General features: G+C 43.3%; 1 protein-coding gene across 3 annotated transcripts in view; it reads left to right on the top strand.

The window, feature by feature from the left end:
• Window positions 1–24,074, top strand: part of DDX11 (DEAD/H-box helicase 11) — a 1,292,375-nt gene that overhangs the window by 1,135,373 nt on the left and 132,928 nt on the right. For all 3 annotated transcript variants that reach the window (XM_069628571.1, XM_069628573.1, XM_069628572.1), the window contains one exon: window positions 7,400–7,500. In XM_069628571.1, the coding sequence (XP_069484672.1) occupies window positions 7,400–7,500 (101 nt within the window). The remainder of the gene's footprint in view (window positions 1–7,399; window positions 7,501–24,074) is intronic.

Consider the following 24,074-nt stretch of genomic DNA (forward strand, 5'->3'; position numbering starts at 1 on the left):
GCCCAGCTAAAAGGTGTGGCCACTGGTCATGACCGGTTAGTTCTATAATGTGATTTGTGATGTCACCAGTGATGTCATATATGATGTAATTAGTGATGTCACCAGTGATGTCCTCATGGATGTCATCTGTGATGTCATTTTCGTGGTCAAAGGCTGTGCAACAAGGGGCGTATAGTTAAGGTCACTTTAGTTGAATTTCAGTTCCCATCTTAACATCCCTGCAACTAAAGGCTTTTACAATGTATTGCTTGCCTTAATGTCCTCGCAACTAAAGTTTTTTTCATTGCATTTCAAAGGTTTTGTTATTCGATAGATGTATTCCATGCCACTGGCCATGCGCACTGTATGTTTTAGAACCTTACCAGACCACTAGCCTTCTTCCATGGGCACAGCCTCTGGCCGTGCTGACTGTATTTTTTTTTTGTAGTTGTAATATTATTTTAAAAAACTGAGAAAATCAGCTTTTTTTTAACAAAAAAAGAATTATTTTTTAAGGTGGGGTTAGTATGTGACTTGATGTCCTTAATATGACGTGTACAACACCTCTCTAGACTTGTTCATATAGGACAATAAACAAACTAGCGAAACAGTCATATTTTCAACATGCTAAAGTCACAAAAACAGTTGTTAAAAATGGAGAGCCTACAACTATGTTCTCTGAAAATGGTGAGGTTCTTTAATTAGGCCTCATAGATACTCCATCTATGAGGCCTAATTAAAGAACCTCATTGCTGTTCGCTAGTTTGTTTATTGTCCTATATGACCTATAAATATTTATCTTTAATATTAAGCTATAATTAATTTATATAAAAAAACTGAAAATAATACAAATGTAATTGCATGTATACAAGTAAACATTGAATTTGTAAACTTCATTTCTTTTGTAAATATATATATGTAATTTTGCAGTAATCGTACATTTCAAGAATACCCATGCTTAGAATGTTTATAATATAGCCCAATACATACACAATATTTGTTTTTATAACACTTCTCTTATTTACAAAACAATATGTGCACATATTATTTTTATAATAAGCACAACCAAACATTTAAATCGATACATTTAAGATGTGTGAAACAATCAGGTTTCAACATGTTTCTATTTCTTTTTAATTCTATTAATATGTTTTACTGCTGTATATATATTATCTTGCTCATGTCTTACATATATTTGCCATAATCGGGTCATTCTATACAATGGACATTTTTGATAAAATAATACATATGTATACTTTAATGTTAACATTTACCAAATACTACAAATTAAAGCTTCACAAATACTGATGTCATGCATGCGTAGACATTTAATTTTTGTATACAATCATCCCATTGTTAAGTCCTATAAATATTGTAACATACCTAATGAGTAATCTTATGTCTAATGCCATCAGTGATGTAAACACTAATGTCATATATGATGTAATTAGTGATGTCACCAATGATGCCATCAATGATGTCGCATATGATGTAATTAGTGAGATCATCAGTGATGTAATCTCTGGCGTCGTCATTGTGGTCAATTGCTGCGCAACAGGGGGCGGCACGTTAAGGTGGCTTTGCTTGAATAGTCTGCCAAAATTCGGGGGTTTTGTTTCATTACATTTTCACCTTAACGTCCCTGCAACTACATTTGTTTCCCTGAATTTCAAAGATTTTGTCACAAATTATTGCTCACCTTAACGTCCCTGTAACTAAAGTGTTTTCTCTGAATACACCTACAAAATTCAATATACAATTAGCGTAATATAGGCAGTCAAAAACTATAATTACTGAACCCAATAAAAGTATTCTAGGTAGATAAAGTGTAGGAGGTAGTAACTGTTAAATATAGTGACTAGAAAATGGGGTCTTCTCATTAGAAAATGAGAAAGTAATGAAGACAACATAAAAACGCTATTTTCAGACTAGTCACGTTAGCTTTCACCCCATAGCGAAAGGGTGCAGTTTTTTAACTGCCATAGCGTGAAAACCGCTGGGCTGATTTGGACCAACTAACATGTACTTTAAGGAACTTCAAGCATGCACCCCCATACGCAAAAATTGGAAATATACAGGCTTCTAATTAAACCTTTCGTAAATTAGTAATACCATTGCTATGTCTATAATTAAACATTTACTTTATAATCTTAATTTTCTTTTCTAACTTTTTTTTTTGTGCCTATTAACCAAACTTTAATTATTAGATTATATATTATCATAATGCACACAGGCACGTACTTTCTTTTGTATGTGATTATTTTTGATAACACTTGTCATTTAGAAAAGAATGTGTTCATGTAATGTTATCGCAGTAAGGAGAATTGTTAATTTAAATGCGAACATTGACTATTTTCATAACACTTATTAAACATGTTTTTACTTCAATCTATTCTTTTTTTTTTGTTTACTAGTACATATACTTATTATAGTATGTTTGAAATAACTGAAATAGATTTATCAGAATCCAGTACTTTCCCTGAAATATTGTAATTGTTTACTAACAACCCACTAACTCACCCCCAAATCCCCAACTTCACCAGGCGTCTTCTTTCCCTCTCCCAAACTCTAACCTGATGTGATTGCAATTTCTATTGCTATTACTATTTATATAGCGCAGCCAGGCCATCTTAGTGCTGTGGTTCCAAACAATCAGTGATCCCATTGGAGCGACTACATAAACAGAAGAGTTTGAGTCTCTTTCTGAAGTCGAGAACGTTGTTAGACTCTGTAAGGTCATCATAGAGTTAATTCCAAAGTTTGATGTCATCCTTTTTCCTCCTAAATAGGGGGTAATCCTTGACAAACACTTGGTTTCAAGAATTTCATCCAAATCCATCCAGCAAGTCAAAAGTTATTAGCAATAGAATTTTGGAGTAAAATGGCTGCTTTTTCATTTCTGAAATACCTCTCCGCTGCAAACCTTGGGGGATTGAATCCAGTAGTGTTACAAATATTTTACGGAGAAGGGGTTGACCCCCCCCCCTCAAAATTATAACTATATCTCCCATGGTCCTTTGCAGGGGAGAGATTTTTTTTCCAAATGAAAAGCAACAGTTTTTTTGGTTCGATGCGAGAACGGGAATAACTGTGGCTAGCCAAAAACGAAAAGTGGAAAAAAAATGCCATTTGGAGGGTGAAAAAGGATCCAATGGCATCAGGCTAGTGGTGGGGAGGGGGAAAGAGGATACCGTGTGAAATTGGGAAGTTGGGGGAGGCTTGGGATGAGAGAGCTGGGGACCAAGTTCAGAGCTCAAACATGTTCTCATAGCCGCAGTTATTCGGAGGCATAACCGCAGTTATAAACGAAAACGTGATCGGTAATGAAAGTGCGTCACACAAAGCAACAAGTGATGGGGGAATGGTAGAAGGCTGCGGAGGAAAAGAGAACTTGACAGGAGTGGGTGGAGGGGCACTTGGTGAGTGGGGAGGGCGGGGAAGAGTTTTGGATTTTGCACGCTTTTTACAGATAACCACGGTTATTTGTGGGCGCCTACAGATAACCCTGGTTATTTGTAGTACATTGTCAATATAACAGTGGTTATAGGAAAAAAAATTTTTTAAAAGAGTTTCAAAATGTGATTAATACAACAAAAAAATGTACAGCTACAGTGAGGTGAGGGTAATGGGCGTGGCCGAAAGTTACGGCTACTGAGTTCAACGCCGAATGGTGTAATATGGAAAGTGGACACGACCGAAGGCCATGGCTAGTGGCCCGGTAGTGTTTTAAAATATACCGTGGGAACATACTGTGTGTACACCTGAAGGCTGTTCTCACTGGCCAGGGCCAAAGGCCCTGGATAGTGGGACCAAAAGACAAACATATTGGGGGAACAGGTGGGGGAACATGCACAGTGGACATGGCCAAAGGTCGTGGCCACTGGTCATGGCAGTGGGCCAGTAGTGTTTTAAAATATACAGTGGGCACAGTCGAAGGCTGTGCTCACCTGCCAGGGCCGAAGGCCCTGGCTAGTAGGCCCGAAAAACACATGTAAGGGGGCCACGGCCAAAGGCTGTGGGGCCACCTAGTGGGATGCAAAAGAAACATATTGGTACGGTCGAAGGCTGTGCTCACTGGACAGGGCCGAAGGCCCTGGCTAGTGCTCCCGAAAGACAGGTATAGTGGCCACATCCAAAGGCCGTGGCCACCTAGTGGGCCCAAAAGAAACATATTGGGGGACCATGTATATAGGTCCCCAAAATAGATTATAGTGGGTTGAAAAGAAACATATTGTGGGTACATGCACAGTGGGCATGGTCAAAGGCGGTGACCGCTGACCATTGCCAAAGGCCATGACTGGTGGCCTATAAAAAACATGGTATAACAATACCCTTCAAATTCACTGAAAAAACATTAGTTGAGGTGAAGTTAAGTTGAGCAGATTTAACGCAACAAAATCCTTGAAATACAACCGATGTGGGAAGTCATGACCAGCTTAACGCAGTGCATTCCCGTTGCAAAGCCCATGAGCACATGCCTAATATAAGAGAAGGGATTCACAATGACCTACAAAATGGCATTATGGGGGACAGCAACGTGAGTGTGCAGTTAAGCTGGTCATGACTTCCCACATCCGCTCAATTTCAAAAGTTTTGATTGCGTCAAATTTGCTCAACTTAACTACACCTTAACTAAAATGTTTTCAGTGGATATATATGTGTGCAATTGTCCATTTGAACCAAGTCACACATGCACAATGCCACCTAGTAACAATTGCTGGAAGTACACCTCCAGTGCAGAGCTGGATCAGTAAGGCATTGTGGATAAGAAAATAAGCTCTAACTCAAGCCTGTTTGCTCTAGGAAATTGCTTTGGTCTTAGAGGGCAGTGCTACCTTATACATAGGTTACTCTGCCCAAGTTAGACATTTCTCAAAACCGCAGACAACTACATACCTGGTTTTACCCTTATTAAGGATCTTCAGTATGGTATAGTCTGATAGTCTTGTGGTTGGATCACTGGTGCACGTTCTACAAACACCAGCTAAATTATGGTGGGTTTAAAAAAGGTTTGAGAAAAAACCCTTCCACCTGAAATGTAAAAGTGCAATATTCCATTTAAGTCAAGTCACACGTGCCACAATGCCACCTAGTAACCTTCACTGGAAGTACACCACCAGTTCAGAGCTACATCAGCAAGGCATTGTGGCTATGCAAATTAGCTCAAATGCAAGTCTGTTTGCTCCAGGAAATTGCCTTTGTCGTATAGGGCAGTGCTACTTTATACATAGCTTACTCTGCCCAAGACAGACATTTCTCAAAACTGCAGACAACTACTACAGGCCTGGTTTCAATATTATTAGGGATCATCAGTATAGTATAGTCTGACAATCTTGTGGTTGGAGCATGGAGCATGTTTTACAAACACCAGCTAAATTATGGTGTGTTTGTATTTGTACTGCATAGCTACTCAGGTTAGAGTGGACTCAGTTCATTTCCGAGTAACATTGGGTTTATAGGGAGCAATCCATAAAAATGTAATGCATTGTGTCCCATACCTGGTTGCATAAAGGCCAGCGCTCCCAAACAAATACATGAATTGAGTACCATAAGCTTCCTTGGAGGCATGGAAGTCAGTCGCGTGATGCAAGGTTCCCCTTCCATCCCCTTACATCCCAAAACAGGTCAACAGTGAGTTTTCACCAGAACTTTGCAACAAGGGATTTGACAAATGGGCTCAGTTAGGGTGCACTAGATCAGGTGATTTGTATGTTAAGGGGGAGATTGATTATTTTAATCAAAGCAAATGGACTATGGCCTTGATGAAAAAGAGAAGTTTAGGTGTTTTCAGCTATGACATTGGGCTCGTGGGTAGGGATAGGGCTGTTAGAGCCCAATCAGATATAGAATTGTAAACAGCATGCTAATTCCTTAAATGATTTGATCTCTAAATGATATGACATATTGGTGGCAAATAGAGATTGGAGAGGCTGGAAGTACAAACAGGGATGGTAAGATGAGTTGCAAATGGACAAATCAAAAGACCTGCAGGATAACGTACATAAACAAATGCATAAATCCTCATTCTGCATGTTACATAGAGCGACACAAATGAAACTTGATCACAAGTGGTGCTGTAGCCCATTGAAACTAAATAGGTTTTAGATCTCATATAGCAATTTGTGTTGGAGGGATTTGGGCAAGGTGGGGAACCTGCAACAATTTTTGGAGGTGTTTTGCAAGTTGAAATTGTTCTGGCTGAATGTTAGAACTTGGAATAAAAAAAATTACGGGATGGGAGTTTCCTCAAGGTCCTCAGTATTATTGGGGACCTCGAGCAATCCTGAAACTCCCCTTATATCTCAAAGAGTGAAAGTAATTGCCCTTCTAGTAATTGAAGCCTAATTGACAATCACAGCATTATGTCGTAGTAGGATAGCACCTAGTATTAACTTGTGGTAACATAAAATGTATTTTTTATGGAAAAACTAACAGCGATAATCAGAGGAGTGTGGTGGGGTCATTTTAATATACTTTGATGAATGATATTAAGGATCTTTCGTACCCAGCTCAACCGACTGGTTAACCTGTTTCAAAAGAGACCTTTTGCCTATTTCTCTATGAAGACTTTGTATATTGTTGCTGTTTAATTGTTTAACCTGAAAACAAAATAAAAAGTATTACAAGAAAAGTGTAAGATTTTATTTGGACCCATCTTACAGGCTTCTTATTATTAGTTTGTTATATTCTGTCAGCTCACCAGTGTAGTAGTCTCAAAGCTTATACACCTTCTCCGAGTTAAGGTTCATTAAGTCCCACCGATGTGTAGCAGGAACCTAGTCTGCTTAGGGTGTATTGACTGAACAATTGTGCCCTATAAGAAGAGCGCAATGTATTCAAATAAAGTCTGGTGCGGAGCATGAGTGGGTGATAGATAGGTGGATGTTGCTATATTTTAAGTATATATGTAAAGTCTAGGTTGTGATACACTGAGACTGTGGTAGGTTGAACTCTTTCAACTTCTTTCCTGCTGCCAAATATCCCTTTGCTATAATAAATGGACAAATACTGTCCACACACCATGCACCCCTCATCCTACCCAAGACTCTGTGATCTGCTCCCTACTATCTTCTCCCATGGTTACTTGTAGATTCTTTGCTGAAAATTACCCACCCACTCTTCCCTGTTGGCTCCCCACTCCCCTCTTCTCTGCTTCCCTGACTATGGTTCTTCCCCTTATGAATTGTAAAGCGCTCAGTTGTCTCCTGAAGCTACGTCCGCACTCAATAAATACCCTAATAACAATATTAATAATTTGGTGACATTTCTGTGAATTTACAATGTTTCTTCCCGAAGTTGCAAGGGGTTGGGGAACATAAAAAAAGGTGCAAATAGATGTAAAAAATGTAGCTTTGAGAGATATTCAAAGTATGTGAAAGATATTGAACATTATGTTCATTTTGAAACTATATTTCTACAGCGCTGCATCCAGGCAGGAGGCATTCAAACAGGAGCTCTACTGTTTTCTGTGGTCGGAGGAAAAATGAGTGAAGGAATCAACTTTTCAGATGACCTAGGCAGGTGAGTAGTGTATAACTATTCCGTAGTTTTTTATTGTAAAATGTTAAGTCCTTGCAATGCTTCTACCTGAAACACTATTCTTACAGATTCTTTATCTTCTGAAATTCAGTCTGCTCTGGAACGGTTTCTCTAGCCATCGGATGCCATTACGCGGCTCTGAGCTCAAACTCATCACGACTCCTTGGCTACGTCTTATGTTAGGAGTGATGTCTCCCATGCATACTCAAAGCCACCGGCACCATTTTCCTCTATTCTCCCTGCCACCCCCAACACTCATATGCAGATATGACTTTCTTTGTGAACTCATCTTAATTTCCTTTCAACATCAAGTTAAAAAAAATCTGTTTTTAATTTTAAGGCTTCTTTGAAATGCCATTGCTCCATGTTTGTGATGGATCCGCACAACTCCTTCTTTTTCTGTTTAAAAACGGGACACACCGAGAGTGCTGTGCGCATGGTGCGACCTGTGCTTCACTTAAGCAAGGCTCCATGCAGAAAGATCTACCTCAGTGACTCCTGCACGGTAGGCCCAACAGCGGCGTGTTCAGACTCTTTTGATTGGGGTGGGTCAAGTGGGGCACTGACTTTTGATGGGGTGGCATGAAAAAAACACATACACATATACATACATATGCACACACACACTCTCTCACAGTTTTTAATACATGCAAATTATGTCTGCGAGCAGTCAGCTCTGTGGAACTGAAAACACCCTTGATCCACCCACATTGGGATGCAGTATTTAAGGACAAAAAACACAAAATTAGAATACATTACAAATATCAAGCACATGTTTATCACATGTTCCCTATTGGCTCCCAACTAGATCCCCCCTCATTGACCAGCCCCCTATGAATTACCTAATTGTGCAGTCAGCAGAAAATACTTCATCCTGATTGGCATGTAGTGGGTGTGAACAGGCAAGTCAACACATTAGACACAGCAATATCCTCATGAGATCAACCAATTTGGAAATCCCAGAAAGTTCTCAGGCCTTGTATTAGTTTACTTCTGCAACACTGTTTGCCACTACCGTTTTGAAACATGTTGCTATCCCTAACACACATTCTTCCAGCTATCTCTTGGGAACCAGGGTGCTTCATAAAATACGTAACTGAGGCTCCACTCATTAGCAATGAATTTCTCATATTTATTTGTGCTACCAAACCAATCTATTGCAGCCCCTGTTGCCTCAACACTCCCTAGGGTGCAGTATGACCACAAGTTAGTTTTAACGTTTTGGCAATTCCTTCACCCAAGACTTTGTTCACACCAAAATATGACCTTTGCATCTATTATATTTTATCTATCGTCAAGAACACAAACCGTTATTCTACATTTCATTAAAAGTCCCTGAGAACAGCTAAACCCTGCAACAATAACTAATATGCATGCTGCACCTCACTGTTCCTCCAAGGACCTTGGCATGGGTAACACTTGCTGGGGGAAGCAGGAATAGCGTTTAATTAAATGGTAAAACAGAAGCTCAAAACTGCAGCTTAGTGCCCTAGATGGAAAAGAATCCATACACACTCCGACGGGGCCTAGTACAAAATGGCAGGACTCTGGCTAAGGTGACGAAAGGCCCTTATGCTAATGGAGACCATTAAAAATATCTTTTTCTGCCCGTCTTTCCACCAGGTGCTTGGTAGCCTAGTGCTCTCTGAAATATGGCAAAACTAAAGCAAAACTTAATCCCATAAGAAAATGACCTGAAAGGCTGCAATAAATGACAGAAACACAGATACAAAAAAATGACCACATCTCCATGCTTATAGAATTTGCACAGTTTGTATTTCCATACACGTTTAGGGCGTCGCAACTGCATTCGAACACTCCCACTAAAGCAACCCAGAAAATAAATCTAAGCCAGTGCGGCACTCTTGAGAGGACGATAGAGATATGTAGAAAAAATGTCATCACTACTATAGGAGCAAGTCTCCCTCACCCTGTACAAACTGTTCATCTCTCAAGAAGCAAAGGCATTTCAGAAATCACACTGATGGTAATGGTAAATCACAACAGGTATGTCAGAGGCTTACCTTCCCCACTTATTTTTCTTATCAAGAGGAGTGGGAGAACTTCAGAAATTATATGTTGACATTTTTGTGGCATCACCTGTCCTAGCTGCTCCCATTAAGGACCGCCCTGGTGCAGAATAATCCTACTCCCTCAGGCTTAAGCGCTCGGGCCCTGGTAAGACCTGAGGGGCTCCTACCTCATCAGAGTAAGCAGTGCCAAAGCGGCAAACATTCTTGACAGTTTTGATTCCACCGCTGCTGGAGCCTTTGGAATCAACCATGACCCTGTCTTTATTGTTTCCACTTTGGGTGGACCTCACACTGACCGCTCTTCTTAATACTTTTCAGCTGATGCTGTGTGAACTACATCAGAAGAATCTGTTAGATTTCATGACAGAGGAGGATAATAATAGTGGATATCAGAGTGGGAATAGAGATACTCAAATACAAATATTTGCTGACTTTTTCGATACCAATGATGACGTCTTTTTCCTTCTACATAAGCTCATCCCATTCGGATTCCGAGACCCCACATGCACTTCAGCTGGATGAACAATCAGAAGAGTCTCTTCTGCAATTGCAGAGTGCCCTTGCAGAAGTTTAGCTAGTGGGCTTGATACATCTTCCAATGCAGAAATCAGCATGGAACTTGTATAGACCATGAAGCTAGACTTTGGTTATTTTTGAGCTTTGTTATCCAGGGCAATTGATTAATTAGTGCTGGTTGTGCCCTCTGAAGATGCCAGGACACTTATTAAATTCCGGACTGAGATGCATAGTCACCTTCTAACGGAATACCTTAAGAAGAACATCATACCTATAGGGTGCTTGGTTTGAAATGAGCCGGGTCTGTTTGTGGATGATGATGAATGTAAAAGTTATTTCTCAGGAGTCGCGACTAAATCCAGTCGCGACTGGATGCTCCTGACGATAAATACTGCACTAAAGAAAAGTAATCAAATAGGAGAAGAAATTCAAAAGGCAGAGTTAGCTTTTGCTGCTGACACTACCATTTTGAATATTATAGACAAATTGGAAACAATCGAGAAGAGCAGGTGAATGAATTATTATTTATTTTTTTAACTTTCTTTATTGAGTTTCAAACAACAAACAAACGGGTTACCTCCAGCCCACATATTCGCCCACCCACCCCCCAACCCCCCAACCCCAACATATAACATTAGAGCCAAGCATAGACAAACAGCTCCAGTTAGTCAATGGTTTGCAACAGGAGGAGAAAGTGTTCACTCCGGTCCCACCCCAGCTTCTGAAATGGCAAGCCATCCTGCCCCAGGCTTGCACTATTATGCGTGGTCCGGGGAGGGGGCAGGAGGTTGCACCGGTAAGGACATATCTGCCATGTATTGTCTCAAATGGGGCCAATAGTCAAGAGGGCAGCTAGAGGGAGGAAGTGAAGAAGCATATTGTGTCTCTTCACTCAGATGTGTTCATGATTTCCAGCCATTTAGTAACGGTGGGCGGATCGGCTCTTCCCCAACATCCGGCCATAAAATACCTAGCCAGCACAGAGGCCATACTTAATAGTTTCTTCTCTGAGCGAGTGCCATCCTCTATCAGAGCCAACAATCAAAGTTCCGGGGAATAAGTTTGTGGTGAGGGTAGCATCGCCATCATTGCCGCCTCTATGCTGGACCAGTACGGCCTAATGCTGGGGCAAGACCAAGCAATATCAAAAAAGTCTGCATCCGTGTTCCCACACCTCTTACATGCAGAAGATCTCCCAGGGAAGAACCTGCTGAGAACGGCGGGAGAGTAGTAGGCCTGATGAATGAATTTGAGCTGAAGCAGTCTATATCGGCAATTCAAGGATATATGCCGGGTTTGCATGCTGATTGCCCTCCATTGGTTCTCACTCAGAGGCATTCCAAGGGCGTATTGACATATGTGTTCATGTCTACGATTACCACGTGCCCTCCCACCCCTGATCAGTTTATATATAGTAGACACAAGTTTACCAGATGACTGCAGTTGTGTAATAAGGCTCAGGGCCGGATGAGGGAAGGAGCTCGGGGAAACTCCGGCCATATGTCTTTGTGTACCCCAAAGCCTGTAGTAGTAAAGTAAAGCCACTGAGTTGTGCACTCCTTTGGACTTAAAGTTCCTCCCAGGACACTATCTGATCATTATGGACTAAGTCACTGAGAGTCTGCACTCCCAGTCTCAAACAGTTCCTTAAAGGATTTTTCATGTGTTAGTGGGACCCCAACTATGTTGTAGATCGGGAAACAGGACTGGTATCGGGAAGTGGACTCTAGCAACTGACAGATCTTATCCCAAGCTTTACATGTCACTGCTAGTGGCTGGATCTCCCCTTTCGGAACAGGACCCCTATTGCCCCATAAGTGCATTGGGAGAGGTGATTGTTGCCGCTAGATTGTTGTGCGGCATATCGGGACATGGACAACTCCAACCGGCCATGTATTGCGCCTGTGCTGCAAGGGAGTATAAGAACATATTGTGGCATTCCACCAGCCCTGGTCGTATGGACAGGCGAGAGTGTCATACGCTACCCTGGGCTGCTTACCAGCCCAGACTAATTTGGTCATCATTTTCCTGACACACGCCCAAAAATGTAACGGGGGCCACAGTGGGAGGTTGTTGAAAATATATAGCAGTTTAGGGAGGATGACCATCTTGGACAGTGCGATACGGGCCGCCTGGGACATAGGGAGTCGTATCCAAGCCTCAACCCTCTGCTCCAATTCCTCTAGGGTTTGTATGTAATTTTCCCTGTACAGGGCGTCTGGCGTAGTGGAAACCCTCACCCCTAGGTAACGTATCCCCTCCGGGCACCAATGAAAACCATCTCCTGCATCAAGCTGTTGCACAGAGGGAGTCAGGGGGAGGACTTCTGATTTGGTCCAGTTGATTCTGAGGCCGGACAATTCGCCAAACCTGTCCACATCTTGAGTCAAGGGATTTAGATTTTGCCGAGGGTGCTTAACAAACAGGATATCGTCGGCGTATAAGGATATCACGGCTCGGTGCGAGTGCACCACTACACCCCTGTGCGCATGTAGTTCCCGGATGTGGCACGCCAGTGGCTCCATTGCAAGAGCAAATAGGACAGGTGAAAAGGGCCACCCCTGGCGGTTACCCTGTGTAGGGTAGATGTACTCCGAGGCAGTACCGTCGGTGCATATTGCTGCCCTAGGGGTGGTGTACTATATTTTAATCCAAACCCGGATCAGAGAAGCACTTGGAAGAGGAAGGACCACTTGATAGAATCAAAGGCCTTCCCTGCATCGAGCGCCGCTACGGCTATTGGGACCTCTGGGTTAACATTATGCATTAACGTGAATAAACGCTTCAGGTTAAATTGGATGGAACGACTAGGCATAAAACCAGCTTGGTCTGGGAGGACCAAAGCTGGCATGTGGGGAAGAATGCGATCAGTGAGTATTTTAGCAAGGATTTTATTGTCGGTGTTGATAAGTGACAATGGTCGATATGAGGACAGCCGTCGGGTGTTGCGCCCGGGTTTTAGGAGCACAGTCACTAGATCTGATCTAGTGGATTCCGGGAGAGAACCACACGAGAAAGCGCTGTCGTACACGCAGAGTAAATGGGGAAGCACTAGGTCCGCGTACGCTTTATAAAATTCTGCTGTTATTCCATCTGGCCCGGGAGCCTTACCGTTAGGGAGAGATTTTATAGCTTTGCGGTCTTCCTCTTCCATGATAGGATCATTGAGCAAGGTGCCATGTTCCGGATCCAACCAGCCCAATGCCACCTCGTTTAGATACCGGGTCAGCACATCGTGCTGCGAGTGCGAAGTGTAGAACTGACTATAGTATTTGCGGAATTCTGTATTTATCCCTTGCAGGTCTTTAACCAAGTTGCCACCCCGCCCCACAAGCTCAGGTACAATAGTGGATTGAAGTTCCTTTCGGATGGCCCAAACTAGGGTTTCACTCGGGCGCTCCCCCTCGTCATATCTTTTGCTAGGATAGGGTCCCCCAGATATCTTTCCTCACCAGAGGCCAGACGCAGTAATTCCTCCCTAAGGGACAGCAGCTCGCGACGGAGCTCAGGGGTGTCAGCTACACCCTGCAGGTTCTCCTTTTCCCTAATCTTATATTCGAGGACTCGCATAGATCTCCTAATAGCCTTAAGCACCCTGCCCTCCTTGGAGATGCAACAACCTCGCAGGTAAACCTTAAATGCCTCCCAAACTGTACCCTGATTTGGGACTGAATCTGTATTAAACTGAAAGAACATTTGGATAACCTGCCCTATCTCTGACTGGAAGGCCACGTCTTCTAAAGCGCGGGCCCTGAATCTCCACCTGAGGTGGCCTGGGGGTGGGGGGGGGTCTGCGAGGACGGTGATGCAAGCCAGAACAGGGGAGTGGTCAGAAAGGGTGTGAGGAAGGATAGAGGCAACAGCGGTATTCCTAAGGAGCAGGGGAGTGACCATAACAAAATCAATTCTAGAGCAGCTACCATGCACTCCGGAAAATAATGTATACTCTCTAGTGTCAGGATGTAGGGACCGCCAAGCATCATGCAGGTCGTGGTACTGGGAAATGGCAGCCCAAGCTCTAGTTGTAAGGGGGAGGGAAGTTTGACTGGTCGCAGATCTATCCAGTTCCAGCGTGAGGGCTAAATTGAAATCGCCAGACCATATTATTTCGTAACCTGGGAATTTATGGATGTGCGCCGCACACTGATGGGAGAACTCCGGGGAGTCCATGTTTGGCGCATCCACGTTAATGAGCAGCAGCTTAATAACATGTAACTCTCCTGCCAGCATCACAAATCTGCCTTCACCATCCTTAAGTTGCTCGTGTAACCTAAACTGCAAGGAGCTGTGGATGTAAATGGCCACCCCCTGGAATGGGATGTGTAGGATGATTCGTACCTATGAATACCCCACCCGGCGAGCTTAGGAAGGTGCGTTTCTTGAAGGCAAAATGTGTTAACCCCATGATCCCTGCAGAATCAAACGGGACTACTTGGGATTGGTAAACCCCCTACTATTCCAAGACGAAACCGAGAGAGCCTTCTGCCTGCCGCCACCCGTCATATGTGCAAACGTAACAGCTGGGGGAACACTGTGATACAGAGCTTCAGTCGTGCAACAATTGCTGGCCTATTTTGTCTGTGTGGATGATCAAAAGTCCCATTGCGCGCTGAGGTAACCATAAACAAAGAACAGCCCAGCCAGAGCGCTGGCTCTCCCGCCCCCCAAGCCCACCCACGCCAGAAACTGAAACCTACCGGCAGCCCTACCCCCCAATCCCAAACAGACCCCATAAGGAACAATCAAACCGCAGTGACTGCTGGTGATGGTGGAGCGCTGTAGGCGGCCTGTGCGCTCAAGAAGGCCTTGGTCATAGGAGATGTCTCTAGAACCCGACCTCACGGGTCAGCGATCGCCATTTCTTATCGAATTGGCACCGTTGGAGTGGGAAGGAGTGGGAAGGAGAGCGTCCCGAAGAACCCGCAGGATATGGGAGGCCTGAGGCAAAGCGCTCAGCGGCCTCCGAAGAGGTGAAAAAAACTGCGGTCCCATTGTGTTGAACACGAAGTTTAGCTGGGTAAAGCATTGCATACTTTGATCCCTTTTCGACTGCGAACATTTTTAACTGATTGAAATGTTTTATGTTGATCCTGAACCGCAGGACTAAAGTCCAGAAACAACAGGATCACGGAGGAGCCCCATCGCAACTCTCCCTTCTCCCTGGCAGAGCTCTGGATGATATCGCGATCCCAATAGTTAAAAATTCTAGCTATAATCGGGGGTTGAGGTGCGCCAGGGGGAGGCTTTGCCGCTAGGGAGCGATGTGCTTGCTCCACCATCAACATCGACGTAAGTGGAGGGCGGTCCAGGATTTCAGTAAGGGGTGTCTCTGTATACCTTTCCATATTGTCGATTGTTGTGGATTCCGGCACCCCAAGTATACGTATATTGTTCCGTCTGAAGCACCCCTCCAGGTCCTCGTTCTTAGCCGTGATTTTTTTTGTATAGCCTGCTGCATGTCTGCCACCTCACGCTGCAGGGTAGAGACTTTGTCCACGCCCTCCCCTATACGCTGCTCCACTTCAGTCATATGCCCACACAATTTGTAGATCTGTATGGCCGAGATGTCTACCTTATAGGCTAAGGAGTCTATTTTTTGCGCCCACATTATCAGTACTGCTCTTTAAAGCAAGCAAAGTCTAGTTTAGGGCAGCAACATTAATTTGGGATGGCGGTTGACTCGAAGAGGGGGATGATGGCCTAGGAGGATGGTCAGTGTAGGAAAACTGCTCCATCTTGGCCTGTTTCTTGTGGTTTCCCATAGCGGGCAGGGATTGGAGGAGACGGAGCCAGCAGCAGGCCAGAAGCGTAGATGAGGTCTACTCCCCAGCAGACTATCCAGTTGTCTGATGCGAGATGGGTCCCACGGCGTCCCACAAGACAGGAGCTCATGTCACCCTCCCGCTCAGCCCAGGCAGTCTGAGTCCTGTATACTGTTCCCCCTGCAGGCAGGACCAGGCACGCCAGCAGCAAGCCAATGTGTCGCAAGCTGATGTGCCTGGCGGATGCGATTACTGGGCGCCTGAATCCAGCACCAACCGGAGTAGGTTATTGTCGTTGCCAACCCTCCTCTCCACACTCTCCTCAGGATTAATCGGCAGTCAGAGATTACACCACCGTAAAAGAAACAGGAGCCAGTGGGGCCGCATGGGAGTAGACGCGTGCCGCTGTGATATAGAGCCTGAGTGCTGTCAAGGATCCCCCACGATGGTGTCTGGTGCCAGCAGAAAGGATGCCGCTCCACAGTGTGCTAATGCCCGGCGCCCCTCAGTCCAAAGGGCAGTACATTGGTCCCACATCAATACCAGCCCGAGGCAGTAGGAGTATAGATGAGGGCGCCCCCCCGGGTCGATCTGGTCGCAGGCGGCACACAGGTCAATGTCCGGGGGAGCAATCGCTTCTTTAAATCAACAGTGCTATCCCGGGGGCAGGGTATGCAAAGTCTCTATTAAATTGGTTATCAGATGCAAATAGTTCTAAAGAGGCGCAAGATTAGGAACAAGTTTCTGTGTGATAATTTTCCCTAGGTAGAAACCCTGGCACAAAAGGCTGCCTTTGACCCTAGATGTATAGTCCCAATATATAAAAGGACAGCATCCACCAGAGACTAACCTTACACTCAAACAGGTAATTTACAAACCTTTCTGAGCCTCATTATAATAATGATAATTTAGACACGAAAATTAGCATCTAAAGCTTTTCTCTTTGTCTCCTTTTGTCTGTTTTTCAACAGTTACACCATATAGAAAAAATCACCCAACTTTCGCCATTTGTCAAGTGTGTAAAATAGGCGAGTTGTTTGTTTTGAAGTCATCACAACTAATCTGACTATCCTCCTGAAAAATGCCAACCTATGAGAACAGAAAAATGTTGAGTCCAAAACTCTAGTAGATTTCATTGTTAGACTTTAGAGTACGTCAACAGGAAATTAACAAAGGTGTTGAATGTTGTCTAAATATTTGTTGTGTTTATTATTCAACACTTCTCTCAATTTAAAAAGACACATTGTCACTATTAGGATTGTGTTTTAGTATATTTCTATTACTATACTGACCATCGGATTTGTCTTTTAAGCCAATAAACTATTTTTCAAATAAATTAATATTTTGAATTTTGATCTATATTAGATTAATTGAATTATTTGGTCTAACTGTTGCAAAACTAGCTAACCTTTGGTTATATATACAGTCTTATTCCCCCAGAATAAGGTAGAGCACTCGCTAATAGTGAGTAAATTTGGGGTTCCCCCTTATATACGAAATTTAAAGAACCATACCACTTGTAATAGTATAATATATACTATCCCCTATGCCTGCAAAAAAAACTACATTGGCAAAACATCACATGCGGTCAAATAAAGAATAACCGAACACAAATCCAAAATTTGTAATAGAAATACCAATGCACCACTAACAGCACATTTTATTGAACATAATCATAGCTGCAATGATTTGAAATGCTGGGCTATTTATAAAATCTGGGGGTCTGATGATGCCAACATTGCCACAAGATTATCGCAGAGTGGTGGCTATATCAGACGCAGAGTTACATAAGCCGGTTAAATTTACAGCAGAAGTGGAACCAATGTACTATCTGAACAATATCCACTGTTTTCAAAAATAGATTCTAAGTAATATCTTGTTTGAAGGTCTAATGGAAGGTCTTTTGATGTATTGCACAATATATGACGTTTCACGTAATTTAAAAGGATTTGGTTTTCTATCTAGCCTGTCATTTAGGGGGAGTTTAAATTTTGCAGCAATATAATATTACCATTGATAAAAACAACTGTCCCTACGTCCACTTAGTCATTAGGAACAGTCTGCCTTTTATGTTCATCAGTGTTCCCTAAGGCCTATATTCAAATTGCTAAAAAATTGCTAAAATAGCAGTTCCCCATAATAAGCTATATTTGGCTTTGATTATGTCCTATATTTATCATTGCAAAGCCTGTGTCCATGTGATATGGACATTTGCAACCATGAGGCATTGTTCAAGTGGGATCACCGCTGTTTCCACGTATGAAAAGGCATAATGAATAGTCTGCTTTCTATGGCTATGAATATGCTTTAGAGCGGCGGTGGGGTCGGAAAGTAAGTTAGTCCCTTTTCTAACCATTAGGACAGCTTTAAATACTGACGCGGCCCAGAGAAACGCTTGGAATATCTTTGAATGATTCCCCTGCGGGAACCGTAAAAGCACTTACGTCTGAAACAAGGAACTCGGAAACGCAGACGAAGACGCCGGGATGAAGTGTTTTGTAAATAGGTAAGCAAATGGTCGATGGACGCAACTGAAGTATGCCGCATAGGTTGTTTTTCGTTTCCATTTCTATCCTGATTAAGGGATTCAGGGTCTCAGAGATGCATCCGTGTTTCACAGGGAGGCAGTGACCACAGCGCTCGAGAGGGCCATACGACTTTATGCAAAACGAAGTCTTAACAGCATTCGAAAAATGCACGAAGGTATGTGGATACTTTCAGATGTATATTGCAACACGTAGCAATACAGAGATATACCTAAAAGTAATATGGATTTAGCGGGTGATTGCTACTACATGCACCTTTGGAAGGGTAGGAGGTTCCACCGAGAGACAAGGCGCACTAATGTTCTTTAACTGTAGCTATATTTCAAGAAATGTGTACTGGGCCATCATCTAGAAGATATTGGATGATGTTTGTTGATAGAGGCCAGTTAGTTTAAATCTAAGGAAATACGAAACGGGTTCACTACTGATGAAATCTCGGATGTTGCATGCTGATAAGCTCAGGGTTTAGCCCACTGCGCAATTATGTATCCCCTATACGGTTTTAGATAAAGAGTAAAGATTTATCTTTGCTTTTTGGCTTTTTCTGCAGAAGTGTATACTTTGATTACTTCTGGAAAATGGGCATCTGATTAAAGAAATATGGATCCATCCAGATGCTGAGTTGAACACAAATTAGGTAATTGTTCTTCAATTAAGAAAATAAATAAGAACCAAATGGCCAATTGGGGTAGACCTGTGAGCGAGAAATCAGAATTGGGCTAGAAAACGTTTTTTAATAAGAACCTTGTTTTTATTGTCTTTTTTTAGTAAAATGTGTCAAACTACCCTATGGAAAGAAATACTTCTATTTCTATACAAGTCCTGAAGAAGACCAGCTTCACTACCCGCTTGAGGGCATCTAGATAGCGTATCGTCAAAACTATATTTGAGGGATGCTTGTGGAAAATATAGGGAGGAAGACGCTAGTTGGCAGAATCCTCCACAACCACCTATAATTTACTATTTCTTGTTTGGTGTGTTTTTTCTAACGGAATGTTTTTTACATGTGTGAACATAAGCTGGTTCTAGTAATACAGCCCATGAATTAATAGTTTTTTTTTTTTTAAATAGTTTTTATTATTTTGGAAACAAATAAACAATACAAACCAAACTTGCAGCATTATTTACAACAGACTTATGAACATCAATTAACGCACGTTACTGCTCCCCAAATCCCTCCCCCCTCAAGAGCTTATTTGCATTTCTTTTTCTGTATCTGCTGCGTGTGGCCGGGTATCACTTCCTTCCGAAGCTGCAGAATCCACCAATGTGCCAAACAGTCCTGTTATTAACATTCTCCAAGCCATCAGGTTACCCACTTCTTCTTCCCCGCACTTGCTACATGCCTCCTGCCACACTACCGTTTCAGCCTCCGCCCATTTTTGCAAGTCTTGCCACCATACCTCAACCCGTGGCTTGTGGCACTGCTTCCAGCCCATGGCAATCCTTCTTTTAGCAAGCGCATATGCCAGGTCCCTCAGTTTCCCAACATGTTTAGTATTGCGTGGTCTGGGAAACCCTCCGAACAGGCAGGCCCAGGCCGTATCTATGTTGAGCGTGACCCCTTTATCCGCTAGTTTTCGTGCCACTTCCCCCCAAAAAGCTTCAATCACTGGGCAAGACCAGAACATGTGTGTCATATCAGCATCCTCTTCATCACATTTTGGGCATGCTTGTCTTCCTGTGTTTACAAACTTAGATATTCTCTTCGGGGTCATATAGGCTCTATGCGTTATGTATAACTGTATCTGCTGCAATCTAGCGTTTCTGGACACCTTCTTGTGGTATCCCATAGCACGTTCCCACATCCCATCGGTCATCTGTGCCCCCACCTCCGCTTCCCAGTCCAGCCTCAGATGAGTCAAATCCTTCCCCACTCGGGTCATCACCATCTCGTACAGTCTAGAGATCTCGTGCCCTCCTTCTGATATGTCATATATTGTTCCCATTAGGACGTCTGGCTCCTCCGCCAGTACAGTCTCTGGCCAGGTTTTACGAATAGTCTGCACTAGCCTAAGATACATGACATATTGGCCTCTGTGCAAACCTGCCTCTTCCCCCCAGTTCTTCGAAATCTTTAATAATCCCTTCTTGCCATACATCTCCCAATGTGACCAGCCCGACCGATTCCCAATAGGTCCTAATTATCATTCTGAGTTGGTTGTCTCCCCCAGCTAAGGCGGCTAGCGGCACCTGTGGGGAACACGGGTACGGGTTCTCCACCAGTTGGCATACTCTGCGCCACATCTTCCACCCAAGCAACATCATACCCGGGCGTTCTTTAATTTCAAGTCTAGGCACCCAGATAATCTCCTTTAGGTAAAACGGGGTGCAGTCCTGTCCAAACAGCCTAAATTCAGGAGTTACCTCATCGGAGAGCCATTTGGTTACATATTGCAACTGACTAGCTACATAATAGGCCTCAAAATTCGGCAGCTTAATGCCCCCTTTATCATGGAAGTTCTGCAGCTTCCATAGCGCCACTCTATTGCGAGTGCCATGCCATAGGAAGTCCCAGCACATGCTGTTCAGTTTGACAAAAAACTTTTTGGGTATCAAGTATGGTATATTACTGAAGAAATGTAACAGCCTGGGCAGGACCACCATTTTGAGCATCGTCCCCCGTCCCATCATCGCCAGCGGCAGCTTCTCCCAAAACTTCATATTTGTTCTGATTTTTTTCACAGCCACCTCGGTATTATGCAAGTGTTCCCCCTCCACCGTATGATACACATCTATTCCGAGGTAGCGGAAGGAATCAGCCGCCCAAGGTACGGACAACACTGGCAACTGCTCCAGTGGGGCTCCTATGTAGCTCCCCAATGGGAACATGCTCGATTTTTGGGGGTTCACCGCTATACCGGACAGTTCTGCATACTTTTCCATAACCTCTAGAATATACTGAAGATTTTCCTCCGGATATTTCAAATATAGTAGTAAATCGTCAGCATACAAGGATATTAGGTGTTTCTCTCCCCCTACCTCAATACCGACCATGTCATATTGTTGTCTGAGGTACACTGCCAGGGGCTCCAGGGCTAGAATGTATAACATCGGGGACCACGGGCACCCTTGTCTGGTGCCTCTACTGAGTTGCCATCTCTCAGATATCACCAATCCTGTGCGTACCCTGGCCAGTGGTTCACTGTATAGTAATTTTGCCCACCTAACATAACCCGGCCCCATCCCGTATTCTTCCAGGGCCTCCAGCAACCATGGCCACCTCACTGAATCAAAAGCTTTGACTGCATCTAGGGACACCACCGCCATTTCCTCCATGCTCCTGTTTCCCTCTTCAATAACCCGGTGGAGTGGCCTATGGTTGTGGGTTATATTTCTGTTGGGGACATAACCTGTCTGGTCCGGGTGTATCAGGTTGCTAATAACTCTTCGCAGCCTATTGGCCAGGACCGCCGTCAATATCTTGCTATCCTGGTTCAACATTGACAACGGCCTATTGGAGCCCCAGATATGCCCTGGCTTATTGGGCTTAGGGAGCGGCACAATTAACGCTTCTCTAAGCGATTCCGGCAGCCGACCCTTCTCAAAAGACTCATTGAGCATCTCTAGCATAGGGGGGAGTACTTCCTCTCTATATGTTTTATAAAACTCGCTAGGGAATCCGTCCGCGCCTGGGGTCTTGCAGGTGGGCAGCTGCTTCACCACCTTTCCCAATTCCTCTAAGGTAATCGGTGCGTCCAGCTCCTCCCTTTCTTCAGCACTAATCTTAGGTAATTCCATGTCTTTTAGAGTTTCCCTAATCTCCTCTCGATTGTCCCCTCCTCTGTCCTCATATAATGTCCTATAATAGTCCAAGAATGCCTCGTTGACTCCCTCCTGGGTGTCAACCACCTCCCCGTCTTCTCTAGTTATTGTCCTAATCGGGGGCCTGGGGGTTTCGCTCTTAACCCATGAATTAATAGTTGTATGGTGTTGTTTTCATCGATTCCAATTTTTTGCACATGCTTTTTTGCACATGCTTTTTTGCACTTAGTAGGGATTTATCTCATGCAGAATGTATTTGATGATCCTTCATTGACATATGTACCAATTTTTTTTTATGGAATAGAAACTGATGTTTAATGTTGTGGTATTTACATTTGTAATAAGTCTGTATGTCTGATTTTACTGAAAACAATTATTAATAAAATAAAAAATGTGATAAATGTTTTCGCTCCTAGTTTCCTCCTATGTGGCCTATGGTCCTTGCTCTTAGAATAACTTAGAATCTACAGAGGTTCAGTGAGGCATCCATTTTGTGTCAAGGACACATATTAACTGACATCCTCAAACCAAAGGCACCCAAATCTTTGTTATTGCCCTTTCGTCAAGCCTGAACATACACATTAATGCCCATATGGCGTTGTCCAGCCTCATCTTCCATTGTACACAAAGACCCTGCTCAAAAGCAACAAGCGGGTCCTTCTAACCCACTCTTCCATTCAGCACATCCAATGCCTTAAGGTTTGGTGGTACAGGAAGCCACTGCAGGCTGAAGCCCAACCACCTTACCTTCGGTGCCACTGGCCATGGAGTTAGAAAACTTTATCCGTGGAGTAGGAGGGTATATGCAACAGGAATTTTTGCACTCTGTATGTCTAATGCTTCATGCATACTCATAAGATGCTCTCGTACTTTGTGGTAAGCTGCGGAAATGGCTCAACCACTTTCCTGTGAATATTACCGTTTAAGCATCTTATTCTGTATGGCAAGGACACTGCGATGCACATGTAATAAACTGGTTTCAATACCACAAATTATATGGTAAGAACAATGTCAACTGGAGCAGTGATTTATCACCACAAATGGAATAAATAGGCAAATTCTGCTACAGACATCCAGGCAAAATGATTGGACATACCATTTGATGGCACTGAGCTGTTTGGCACCACGGCGGATCAAAGTCTTGAGAAATTCAAGACATCCAAGTAAATCTTTAGGTCTATCAGCTCCACTTTCCACTTCCTCTTACTGAGTAATAGGTCATATTCATTGCCTCTCAATGGATGTTCTTTCCTCGAGCAGTGGCAAACGCATCGGACTAGGGAATGGAAGTGGATGTGTACAGACAGATGGATCTTACAAATTATAGACTGAGGCATCTGTCATCTTTTCAAAATTCAGCTCAACCCATTTTTTATATTGGTTAAAAATCAATTCAACCTTTAACAAAAGACAACTGAGTGTGCATAAAAGATTTTCCAATTAAAAAAACAGAAAAACAAAAACAAAAGTGAATAAAAAGAGAAAGAAAAGAGGGAAAATATGAGAAGAGAAAGAACACGAGAAGGAAAAAGAAGGGAAAGGAAAGGAAGAAATTGCAATGTATGCTTCCAACTCCAATGATAATGAACAAAAAAATATCACAATTGCATTTACAATAGAGGTTGTTGTTCCCGATAAACAATAATTCCACATTGATTCTTCTTATAGTACATGCATTTTTGCCACAGTGGTAGCCCAGTCCTCAGTGTAGGGAGCCCTTTTCACCGTATCAGGATTTCAATAAGTTCTGCTGTAGTACACCCAATTTCGGACAGCAGCAATAAAGACAGCGCCTTCAGTTCGGACAGTACACTTAAACCTCCCAACTCACATGCCTCATTAAGATCAACAAACAAGGAGTTGGCTAAAGTAACCAAGATCTTTCCGTACAGTGATTAAATAATGCCAGAGCTCCCTTGTCTTGAGAGAGATTA

The sequence above is a fragment of the Ambystoma mexicanum genome, chromosome 12 (genome assembly GCF_040938575.1).
Source record: "Ambystoma mexicanum isolate Mex_15411 chromosome 12, UKY_AmexF1_1, whole genome shotgun sequence".
NCBI lineage: Eukaryota > Metazoa > Chordata > Amphibia > Caudata > Ambystomatidae > Ambystoma > Ambystoma mexicanum.